The 12,633-nt window shown below is 37.9% G+C and overlaps 1 protein-coding gene across 1 annotated transcript in view; it reads right to left on the minus strand.

The window, feature by feature from the left end:
- CMYA5 (cardiomyopathy associated 5) overlaps positions 1-12,633 on the minus strand; it is a 46,679-nt gene that overhangs the window by 14,652 nt on the left and 19,394 nt on the right. Inside the window, exons 3-8 of the mRNA XM_072359793.1 lie at positions 11,851-11,946; positions 10,976-11,209; positions 9,542-9,564; positions 7,748-7,869; positions 2,381-2,530; positions 1,298-1,444 (exon numbers count right to left, since the gene is read on the minus strand). Coding sequence (XP_072215894.1) covers positions 1,298-1,444; positions 2,381-2,530; positions 7,748-7,869; positions 9,542-9,564; positions 10,976-11,209; positions 11,851-11,946 — 772 coding nt within the window. The remainder of the gene's footprint in view (positions 1-1,297; positions 1,445-2,380; positions 2,531-7,747; positions 7,870-9,541; positions 9,565-10,975; positions 11,210-11,850; positions 11,947-12,633) is intronic.

Below are 12,633 nucleotides of genomic sequence, written 5' to 3' on the forward strand. Positions count from 1 at the left end.
TCCAGCACCACTTAGTGCTCAGTGGTATCTCCATAAGCCTGCTTGAGGCTCAGTGCACACCAGAGGGATATCACCTCGGCTTGAGGGAAGGTGTTTAATGAGCCTTTATTTGACCTAATTTATTTGTTTTCCTAGAAAAACAGGCCAAAGTAAGTCATCAGTGACTTGATGATATGAACTTGTTCAGAAAATTTGAACCTGGGGGAAAAGTAGGAGGAGTTGACACCAAAAGGGAAATACACTTCTCAATAAAAATTGACTTATTAGTAATCATTCGTTATTATTTGATCATTTCACAGGAATTTTGCACAGTGATCACAATTACATCGTTAAAATTTGATTTTCTACATTAAATTCTTTGGAAAATCATCTTAACTAAAAATATGAAAGGCAAATTGAGTATCAAGAACTGTCAACAAATTTGATGTCTAATGGATTAAGCAGGTGGCTTGAAGCTAAGGTTGCTGCCAAGTGATTTCAACAATACACTCAGTGTTGCACAGTTGCATTATGAAATTGTTAGATACCCTTGCCTGTATTTTGTAAATGCTACAACAGAATTTTTAGCCAGTAACACTAGAAAATTCATCTGGCATGAGCATCTCAGGTAAGGTCCAGAACAAAAGATGCTATGTTTTGTTTGTAATTCAAGAAGCAATAGTTTTGTCAAAACAAATTATTTAGGAATTTGGAACTCAGAAAAATTAATCAGTCAAATGAAGCTCATAAACAATACTCATCTAATTACTCATCCTAATTTACACTACTCAAATGACAGCAAAACCTCTCAGCCACACCTGAGATTTGTGTGCCACTGAGCTAGATGTGGCTTGTAAGCATGTAAAGCATGCCTCCCTCTGAAAAGTTAATCATTTAATCAATGCAACATAGATGTATTTGGGAGGATGGTGGAGAGGCAAAAAAATAAAAATAAAAAAATGTAGCTATTACCTCCATTTTTCATAGGAGATGCAGTGGCAAAGCAGCAGGGTGGCTTTCCCAGAGTTGCCCTGGAGCACTGCAGTGCACTCAGAAGAGAAATTTGTAATGTGTTGCTCTGATGCCCCAGTCACAGGGCCTGTGATTAGAAACAGCTTCAGATCTCAATACTTTCAAATTTCCTCTCAGAAGCAATTATGTTGTCATCCTTTAGCAAAAAGGGAAATGATCGCGAGTTGCCTGCTGTCTGACAGATGGACTGAATGAAACAGCTTTCTCTGCTTTGGTAACAATATGGGCTAAAATTTATTTAAGAACCTGAAGCTTACAGTAATCAAATACAAAATTATGTACATACCTGTTTTAAAAATGGATTTTTCACTAGGTAAGCTACATCCTGTACAGTTCACAGCCATGACCCACACGCTATAACTGCGATCCGGCTCCAGGTCCTCCAAAATGCAGTGGCTCTCCTTCACTGTCACTCTGTATTCTTCCACCAAAGCTAGGAGAAACACACACAGACTGTTACACCTACATACATCTCTCGTAGGGCCTGTAATAACTCCTCTCATCTAAGATGTAAGAAATAGTATATTAAAATGTTGCTACTAGCCAAAAAGTCAGTAGTTGCTCTGTCTCAGTTCTAACAGAAAGTTTTTGACATACTCTTGGGTGCACTTTAACGTCATCAGTGGTAATGGGAACTTTCGACTTTCAGTCTTACTGTGGAGTAGTCTGCAGTTTGGGACACACATTGAACAGTTTTCAACTTTGGTTTGATTTCTCTAGGAACAGCTATTTTTTATAATTGAATTTATATCCCATGCATCCATTTGTGTGCACACAAACATGTGCATGTTCTAATTGACTCAGCCATCAGCCTGAGAATTTTGATGAATGAGCATTTGTATCCTCTTTTCTCAGTTTCCATGCTTAACATACAAAATTGTTAATGTCATTTTGAAATAAATAAATAAATAAATAAATGTCTGGAATATATGGAAGAACTGTGGAAATACTAATGACCTTTTCCTGTCATTTTTAAAATTAGGATAAATTTTGAGCCTCTACAAACCCAACCGGGCATATCATTTTGCAAGCTCTATCTGTTCTCTCCATTAGTATCAAAGGAATAGCAGGGACACAGCCTATCTGAAAGTCAGACTGCTTTATAAAAGCATCTAAATAAGGACGTTGCTGCTTCTCTACAAGCAGCTATTCTGCACTTTGCAGACCACAGTAATTATCTTGTATTTTGAAGGATGAATGAGAAAATACGGATTGTCATCTATTTCCTGCTCTACTCTACTGTTACCTGTCCAGTGGAGGATTTTACCACTCCATCCTGCACCCACCCCTGTAGCTCAGCCTCCCCTGTGCTGACATGAGATCATTGGAGAAAGGGCTGCTGCTGTCATGAAGGCAAGAGCTTACGCACCTCCCTCATCTTTGCTGGCTTGAAGCTCCTCCATACAATACACCTGGAAGCAGTCAATGGCGTCCCCTTCATTCACAGTCCAGTAGACAGCAATGGAGGTGCTGGTAGCTGAATTTGGCTCCTGAGGTATTAAGGTTGGTGTCTGTGGGACTGAATGGAGAATCCTCAGTTGTTATTCACAATCCTGTATTTTCAGGTGAATTAACTAAATGGGACCAGCTAAACCCAGACTAAAGCATGTGCAAACATCCTGCACAGCTCTGAGTCCCTGCCTACAGGACCATTACACAGATGGTCAAATGTGTGGCTGCTCATTTCTAGCTTCCACAGGCCGAGGAGAGCAGCATGCTGCCTCCCAGGCTTGGACAAGTAGAACTGTCACAAAACCCCAGTGGTAGCAAGAATGCCTTTTCTTTCTCCAGGAGACCTGTTCCTTCCAGTCATGGGCCCTCCAGCTACAGTCCAGCTCTGCACTCCACTTCAAGGCACAGGAGTCCAAGGGATACCCAGTAATTTGAGGTCATCTTCTCACATGGAGCAGAATGGGCCTGGACTTCAGTGCAGGCTCCCCTGGACAAATACCTTTTTCAATACATTTTATCAGAGGAACAAAAACCTTAAAGGAAGAATGTGTGTGAAATTGGAGACTGAAAGCACTTGTTTGTAGCAAACAGCACAGGGTAGCTTGCTGATGGGAAGAGGGAGCTTGCAGAAGATGGCAGCCTCCAGAGAGAGATGTAATTGATCCCAGAAGGTTGTGTAGGTGAAAGGAGCTTCTACATCATGGAGGGATTTAAGCAGCATCTCAAATACATTGTCAGACTGGCAACAATGTGTATGAGCTTTTAGGAAAAGGAAGATTCAGACATAGTGCACTCAAAGCCTGAGAAGCTCCCTGAAACTATCTGCTCAGAGGTGGACTCATACTGCAGGTACACAGCTGGGTGATCCTCCCGGGTATGGTCATTTCACCTAGTCCCAGATCCTTGGTGAGCCAGTGAGCATGAGTTTTGCTTAGCCATGTTTTTCAAACCTCATAAGACAGACAGAATTGCTGAGAGAGGATCTTGACAACCCTTATAAGTATCTAAAGGGTGAATGTCAAGTGGGTGAGGCCAGGCTTGTTTTGGTGGTGCCCAGCAAGAGAACAAGGGGTACGAGCGGGAACATGGCATGTTCCATATGAGCATGAGGAAAAAATTGTTTTTACTTCAAGGGTGACAGAGCACTGGAACAGGTCAACCAGAGAGACTGTGGAATCTACCTCTCTGGAGTTATTCAGAACTCACCTGGACACTTCCCTATATGACCCACTGAGTAGATGATCTCCAGAGGTCCTTTCCCAAGCCCTACAATTCCATGATTCTGTGATCCCTCACAGAGGGTGCCTCAAAGACTTCCAAAGTTCCCCAGATTTCATATAAACTTTGTCTGCTGCTGATCTGCACAGATCCATCTCTGCTGAGATATTATTACTCTCTAAGATTATGGCTTAACAGGGAGGGATGGGAAAGAAGGAAGCAGCCTCCTCCCCCCACTCCCCCCCCCCCCCCCCCCCCCCTCTAGAACATGTTCATTGTGAATGTAATTGCAGGGAACAAAAATACATTGATCTCTTTCTTCACCCAGTAAATTTCCATATTCTGCATGAATTCCGTTAGAATCTCAGCAAAAAAGCTTTTGCTTTTTCTCAGTTATCTTCACAGTAATGATGATGATCCCCTGTGGCATGAACAAGGCAAATGCAGATGCTGTTTGTTTCCTTATGATTTATGCAGAGAGCTAACAGTACAGTAGGATTACATCTGCTTCCCACTGAAAAAAAATAACCTTTTCATTGCTAAAACTGTCCCCATTTTGTCTTTTGACTGCATCTGGTTGGTCAATTTAAAAATTGATCATCTTTAGGAAAGGACTGCCTTTCAGTGGACCCAGTGGGAAAAACAGCTTCTTTTCCTGTCAAGTTGCCTAGAAACTACTATGATCACAGAAACCCCACAATTGCAAAATTGGTTATTATGCCAAACCCAGGGAGAAGCTAGTTTATTGAATGAAGCTTCTGGAAAAGAAAAAAGAAAAAAGAAAAGAAATAAGAAAAAAGAAAAAAGAGAAAAAAGAAAGAAAGGAAAAAGAAAAAAAAAGGAAAAAGAAACAAGGAAAAAAAAAAAAGGTTACATATCAAAATTTAGTAGCATTGAAAAACATTTGATTTCTAATTTATTTCTGCATAATAAGAGATAAACTTCTGAAAGGAAGTAATTTCAAAGCAAAAAGTTGGACTATTCTCTGTGGAAATAGAATATTTCTGCATTATCAAAATGCTGGTTCTTTTTAAAATGAATTTTGATCAAACAAAAGAGCTACATGCACCACAAGTTATACTAAGTTATATTTTTCAACAGAAAAATGGGACATTTTCTGATCTGTTTAATTTCTGCTGAAGTGCTGTGCTGTAAGCAAACTTCTTCATGCCACCTGATCTCCATGGTTCATAACACAGAAGATAATAATCCAAAATGCTTAATAGATATTCACACCTTTCCTGTGCAGTGGGAAATATTTTTTTTCCTTTGCTTTCTGATCTTGAAGAAGGAGAGGGGTTACATTTCTATGTGATTTTAACAGATGATTGTTACCGTAATCAAAGGTCCTCAACTTTTGGTATAAATGGGCAGGACCTGGTAGGCTTCTGAAATCATTATATATGTATATATAGATATATATTATTTTGAAATTATTGTAGCTCCTCTTGTGACAGAACTTGTGCTTTAGTGTGCATGAGGGCATGATGCTGGGTCTTCTTTACGATTACACATTTGTTAATGGCTGGCTTACATGAAAGGAGGAAGAATTTGAGGGAAGAGGACTTTTCATTAATTAATGTGGAGTATTTGAAAACGGATGGTATTTTGAAGGAAGGATTTTTCTGTAGTGATGAAAATAAAGTTCCTTGTATTTGCTTAGTAGAAGACTGTTATTTCTGAAGGAAAAAATATGTGGATTGAAGAAGCATGACAAATTCACATCTATTTCATCAAATGGATTAAATCAAAACAAATTCTGAATGTCTGACATTTGCCTCTGCTATTTGATAAATGATGTACATAGATTTTTCAATTCAAAATTTAGTTTCACAGAGGCACTTATTTCTATTTTCCTTCAGGAAAGGCATAATCATGAAAAAAATATGCATTTAGTCCACTGCTCACAAAAAAAATAAAAATAAAAATAAAAATAAAAATAAAAATAAAAATAAAAATAAAAATAAAAATAAAAATAAAAATAAAAATAAAAATAAAAATAAAAATAAAAATAAAAATAAAAAATCACAGTGGGAACAGAGATATTTGGTGGTTGAAGTGAAGGATGAAAAACAGAAATTTTAGAAAGGAAAAAAAGAGTATGAAGCATGTAAGATGAAGAGCTTTTAAAGTCACTTGCTGGTTGACAGTCTTTCATTTCCAGTCAGTAAAAGCAGACCTGGTCTGGAGCCATTTGGTGTTCAGTAAGCACAGTAGTGAATGAAGATAAAACTACACAGCAGATCTCAGCAATCTGGGAAAAACACACTGGGAGTGACTCATGGGAGATGGAAGTATGGCATGAAAAAATGAGTCCATTCTCCCATATGACCTCGACAGTAGGTAACGACCCAGGAGGCAAGTATGGTTGTATGCAGGGAATTGTGAAAGGGAGTTTAGGAACTAAATGGTGGTATATTGCACATTTATACTACTAAATCAACAGTGGCCAAGAGTGGATTAAAACTCCATGCATTTTAATCTGTTTTTGAAAGTAAATGAGCCTGAGATAATATTGCATGAAGAAATGCAAGTCTAATCTCACCTGAGAAATTTTGAATCTCTTAGACAAATTCACAAGTGTGACAAGGAAGTTAAGGTCTGAGAGATATTCAGTGTCTCTACTAAATAAAAGTGACTATGTGCAGGAGGAAGACTAGCCACAGTGGCATAGCTGAGTGCAGTCATCTCCTACTAGATACAGGAGAGTCTGAACAAGACTGCACTTCTCCAGCATCCCATCTGACAATCCATCAAGGAAACAAAGCACCATATGGGCACTGGTGTTCTAGTTGCACTGCTCAGGGGCAAAACATAAGAAAAAGCCTTCATCTGAATAGCCATAAAGTGACTGTGACAGCAGTGGTGCATGTGACAGAGAAGGAGGTCACGAAGCAGGACAGTGAGACATGATCTCTCAGAAGAACCCTGCTCTTTAGAAAGTCACTATGGAGTTACTTTGACTCCATTAAGAGAGAAAGATTGTCATTAGTAGTTCTCTAGATCTGGATAATTTCTATGAATGTACGTACAGGCAGAGCAAGCCAACTTGGGCAGGTTTTTTACAGAATATGAAGTAGAGATGAATAAATTTCTTTATCATGTGCAATTTTCACCACTGTCCTCAGAAGTAGAGGCTTATTCCAGCTAGAGTTATCACCCCCCTTTCATATCCACATATGAGGAAGTTTCATAGAATCACAGAATGGCCTGGGTTGAAAAGGACCATAATGATCATGTAGTTCCAATCTCCTTTCTATGTTCAGGGTTGCCAGCCACCAGACCAGGCTGTCCAGAGCCACATCCAGCCTGGTCTTGAATGCCTCCAGGGATGGGGCACCCACAGTCTCTCTGGGCAACCTGTTCCAGTGTGTCACCACCCTTAGCGTGAAAAACTTCCTCCTAGTATCTAGCCTTAGCCTGCCCTGTCTCAGTTTAAAACCATTCCCCCTTGTCCTGTCACTGTCCCATGTAAACAGGTGTTCCCCCTCCTGTTTGTATGTTCCCTTCAAGTTCTGGAAGGCCCCAATGAGGTCTCCCTGGAGCCTTCTCTTCTCCAAGCTAAACAAGCCCTGTTCCCTCAACCTTTCCTCACAGGAGAGGTGCTCCAGTGTGCTTTCAGTGTGCTTTCATTCACATGGCATAAACCCAGGGACCTTGGCCATCAGTCATCCCCTGGCTTTCCTCCCTACTGGGAGCTGAATCCTTCTTAAAGGATGCATGCTTAGGAGACCATTTGATCAACTTCCATCTATGCCTACAAGGGAACAGCAACTTCTTTAGCCTCATGTGATTTACAGAGAGAGAGATGCTGCTAGTCTGAGATACTGATCTTTTAAAAAAGGCAAGAATCCTCCATTATTGCTCTCTTCCCATTGCTCATCTTAATGTCCTACTAGAAGCCAAACATGCACAATTAGACTTCATTTTACATTCAACTCTGATTGCTAATAATATGGTTTGCAAATTTATACTTCTCAAATTGGTTCTGTTTTTAGCTTTCTAAAATTTCCAAAGTATTGCCAAAACATTATCTTTTGTAAAGCTGACATTCAGAGATTCTTACCAGCCACTTGTTTTAAAGAGTCCTGGTTGCTCTTTCCTGGGCTGTCCGCATAGTGCTCGAACAGTGAAAATGTACTGGGCACCTTTTCTAAAGAAAGAGTAGCATCCATTGCAGAACGCAACCTATTTAGAATAAAACATAGCCATGTAAATCCCTTGTGGTGTCATGTAGCTTCCAAGGGCCAGGAGCAATGTCCATGCAACGTACTTTTCTTTAAGTTTCCCATTAAGCTGAGGACTGCATGCAAGGAGAAGCTGTTCTGAATTTGAACATTTAGATCATACTGACAATTCACATGAGAAACATCCTGAGAACAAACACAATCTGCATATACAGTATATCTGTATACAGTCTCTGAGCATGAGAGGATTTGAAGTTCATAGTGCGACTTCCAGGATCATCAGGTTTTGGGCACAGTAGCACAAGGTTACAGTCAGCACTGAACTACAGCAGCTGGCCCATAGATGTAAGGTTAAACATTTGCTTGTGGAAAATAAACAAACCAACAAAACAAAACAAAAATAAACAAGAAGGAAGATGGATTTCACCTGATTAGCCTACATTTGCTGAGTTCATCAGAAGAAAAAAAAGTAATAATATTTTTAACTTTGAGACAGAAACAACTGAAGGAGATGAAAGATCATTTTTTCAAAGCAATTGAAATTTAGCTTCCTCCTTTTCATTTTTCACTGAGGTAGTGAAGAATCACTGTAGCACTTAACTATGTATAATTTTCACAAAGCAAAACAAGTATTAAATATATTTTCTTTAGAAAAGCATGCATTATTATATAGATTTTTCACAACATTTTCAGCAGGCCAGGTATTATTAATTAAAATAATAACCAAACTCATGCACAGAACAGAATTAACATCAAGTTTAGTGTGTAAGTTAACAAACTCTTAGTATGCAGCAAGTCTTTGAAAAAAAACCCTGAATGCTGATATAAAACTAAAATAACACATTTTGTCATAAAACAGGAGAGTCCAAATTTATAGTCCTAATCCTACAAATATATGGAAACTGTGAAGGAATGTTCGGCTCATCCTTATCACACATTTTCCTGGGTTTGTAATTTGACAATAAGCTGGAACCCTTATGTCATTTTTCCATTGCAGTCCATCAACCTAGGTCAGCATTTGTATCACTGTGATGACTGAGGCAGCACTGACAAAGGTATGTTTGCACCATGCAATGCCACAGCCTCACAGAAAGGTCAGTGGTGGTTGTATCTGTAAATGAAGCAGGCAAAGTGAAATTTCCTTTATTCTGGGGGCTTGTTAAGGGGAATCCTGGAGACTGACTAAACACTCAGTTCAACTTGGAAAAATGTACTGGGAGAATATGAACTAGATTGAACATTTGTCTGATGAAGGATGGAGGTCACCAAAATGCCTCCCACAAGGAATATGTCATAGTACCCATATCTACTGAAACACAGTAGTAAAATATCACATAGGATTGATGTTAAGAAATATAAACATGGTCAAAATGGTATATATATTCATATATATATATAGCAGTAACTATAAGGAACATGTGCTCAATGCCTGAAATTTAAAATGGAGTAGACAATTTAAAATGGTACTCATTTAACTGATGTGTTATAGAACACATACAAAACACATAAGAGCTAGTTAGTTACAGCAACAGGTGTAAGAACCTTCTCTTAGTTTCATTATTTACATGGTTCATAAAATAACTACCAACATTAGCAATGCAGCTAGTAAATTAAACACCCAGCAGTCTAAGCCTAGTATTCACTACAGTGCACTTAACCCACACGTCAGGTACCTTTTGTTCAGTTCTTTAGATGACTAAGAAAAAAAAAAAAAAAAAAAAGAAATATATTAACAGTTTCAAAACCCTGAGAATGTTGAAGAGCCCCCCATCCACCCCACAGTTCTGCTACTCTCCACAGAGATAAAAACACAGGGTTTTATTGACTAGATGTTGTTTGGGATGCTGCTCATTCACACCCACAGAGAATTTGTTTCCTTAAGAGTGTTTCTCTTCAAAGCTCTCACTCAGCAGGCTACTAGAGTCTATATCTGGTTTAAAACTCCTGAGGAGTCAGTATTCAATATCTAGGTTTAAAGATCAGGGCACAATCAAATACTTTTCTAAATCAAAGCTTTTACACAAGAAAATAACTTTTGCATTAATGACACTTAAATACAAATTCTGTCTGAAATCTTCATAACTGCTGTTTACAAGAAGTAGGGTGAGATTTGTACCTGTGGAGTAAGAGTTTCTCCCATATTCCATGAATCGTCACCTAACATTTCCTGTCTCAGAAACAAAAGTTCCTGTCCTACATCAATATAGTAATTACTATAGTATAGTAATTTCAAATAGTAATTTTAATTTTTCATTTTCTTGCATCGTATGATAACTTCCACAGCTTCCAAACTATAGGCTAATTCTACAATGGGAGAAGATTCTTGTCACAGAAATCCCATCACCTTCTGATACAGTTCTAAAGAGGGGAAAGTACTACAGCTGACCTGTGAACAATTCTTGCAACATGCGAACAATCTTGGAGGACAGGCCATTAATGATTGGCTTACAAGAGTCTCTGAAACCAACTGATGACTGACTGATAACTGTATCATCAGGTAACTCAAATCACACAGATTCACACAAGATGTTTTTCAAACCTTGAAAGGACCACTACAGACAGGAATGTCACATGCACATTTCTAAACCTCATCTGATTAGAAATCTTTCAGTAGTAAATGTTTATCTCAGTGTCTATAATTTGTATACATACCTACTCCCCGTGTCTCCCCATATAAATAACAAACAAAAACTATCAAAAGAGCCCACTTTGCTTCCACTTTGGTTAATTCTCAGTTATGCTTTATTTCTCCACCTTTTGTTCCTATAGTGAAGTAACTCTTACTATGACATTTCTTGCTCCTTGGTGGTAAATTCTAGATAGATTACTGAGATTTCTCTCAGCTTTCTCTTCACAAAACAAAACGAACTATTTTAACACTGTAAGGCATGTTTTCCTCCTATGCATCATCTTTGCATTTCTCTATTCACATGACAAAAGCAGCTGATCTGGCATTTCAAGGATGGAATAACTGAGTTTGCAGGATTTAGAGATCTTTAAAAAATGAAACATAAATATCTCTTTCTCACCTCAGGCACTGTGTAAGTTATAAGCTCTTTCCTGACTAGTATAATAAAAATTAGAGTATGAATGCTATTTATACTTACATTTAGGATAACAAATCCATTGAGTTCTTCCATTTCCTTTACTGTAGTCTCCAAAGTTTCCTTTGCTGAATCAACAGTTTGCTGGAAGTTAGCCATCTGTTCATAAAGGTACTCCATTTTCATCCTCTTAACTTCTTCAAAGTTCTCTGATTTTTCATCATATTGTGCTACCATTTTCTTAAGCATCTCTTCATTCTGCTTTTCCAATAACTCTGCATTTTTTTTACAGTTTTCCTGGAAAAGAAGAACAGATGAAAATTGATCTGCAGACTGACATTACAATAGTTAATGAATACACAGAAATTCTCAATGCCCAGACATGATTCATCCACCAGACTGCTGGCATCCTGACAATAAGAGAACTTTATTTCTGTAAGCAAGCTCATTTGGGACAAATAATTCTAGAGAAATACATATAAAATAATGGCAGATATATTTTTTAATGTGAATGCTTAAAATTAAATTTCTATATTTAAGCATGGAGAGAAAGTCTGATTTCAAAATAGCTAAAAATTCATGCTTTCAACTGAAGTTAATACAGTCCTTAAGGCTTAAGAATGTATAGCCATTGGGCAATGAATTTAGATGCTTAACGCAGGTCTCTAAATATAGATAGTGAACTTTTTATAAGCATAATTAAAATCAAGGAATCTTTTTCCTCCTGTGCTTGCTAGTCACATATTACACTTCACAGTGATGTGCAAAAAAGCAATCTTTTATTCCCTTAGCACAGCTCCTTCCAGCAGAAGTCATTTTGGGGACTGGAGAAATAGCCCATTGTAGCATAAAAAATGACACTATGAAAAAGTCAAACGTAATTTAGAAGCAGTATTGTGGAGGGAAAGAAAATCAATGTGAAAAAACACCAGACTTACCTCCACAGAGTTAAACAGGGATTCGATATCACCCACAAACTCTTCAATCTTCATTGACTTTTTTTCCAGCGCAATTAGTAATTCACCTAATTGATCCTGAAATTTAAAAAGTATTGTTAACTTCGTTATTTTATAAAGTTTTCATTACATTGAAATGAATATTTTTCTTTGCCATAAGCCACCATTGGAACAATTGCTAAATTAAGTTCAGGCATCTCCCTGGATGCAAAGGCGAGAGCAGAAATAGCAACTGGAACATCTACAAAACTGTTTCCAATCCAAAAAAAGTTATCTCAGCTCAACAAGGTGCTGAGTGTCTCTACAAGTTGTCAAACACTACAAATTCCATTGTAGCTTTGTTAGAAGCAGAAGATACTTAGAGCCCCGTGAGTATCCTCCAGAGAATAAAAGCCCAGAAGAAGGAGATTATGACAAAAAATTGTGAGGCTGACAGATTATTCAGCACTATGATTTTGTTTTTTAATTAGAATTTTATTTCCCTGCAAACCAGAATCTAGCAAAATCACTGTTCGAATTAGATGTGCAAACAAAAGCAGTCCAAGGGGCAACAGGCACCAGAAACAACTCAGAACTTTTTCTTAATGCTTCTTGACCATTCTTGAAAGAAACTACCTGTCTGCTCAAGTAAAATTTATAATTTATAAAACACTTAGTTGTAAATAACTGGTATAAATCTAAAAGGAAGGTCAACAGGTCAAATCCCATGATAACAGCTTTCTACTATGGCAAACTTCTGCAGTCAAATCAGTTTGAAAACTAGCA

This window comes from Excalfactoria chinensis, chromosome Z (assembly GCF_039878825.1).
Source record: "Excalfactoria chinensis isolate bCotChi1 chromosome Z, bCotChi1.hap2, whole genome shotgun sequence".
Classification (NCBI taxonomy): domain Eukaryota; kingdom Metazoa; phylum Chordata; class Aves; order Galliformes; family Phasianidae; genus Excalfactoria; species Excalfactoria chinensis.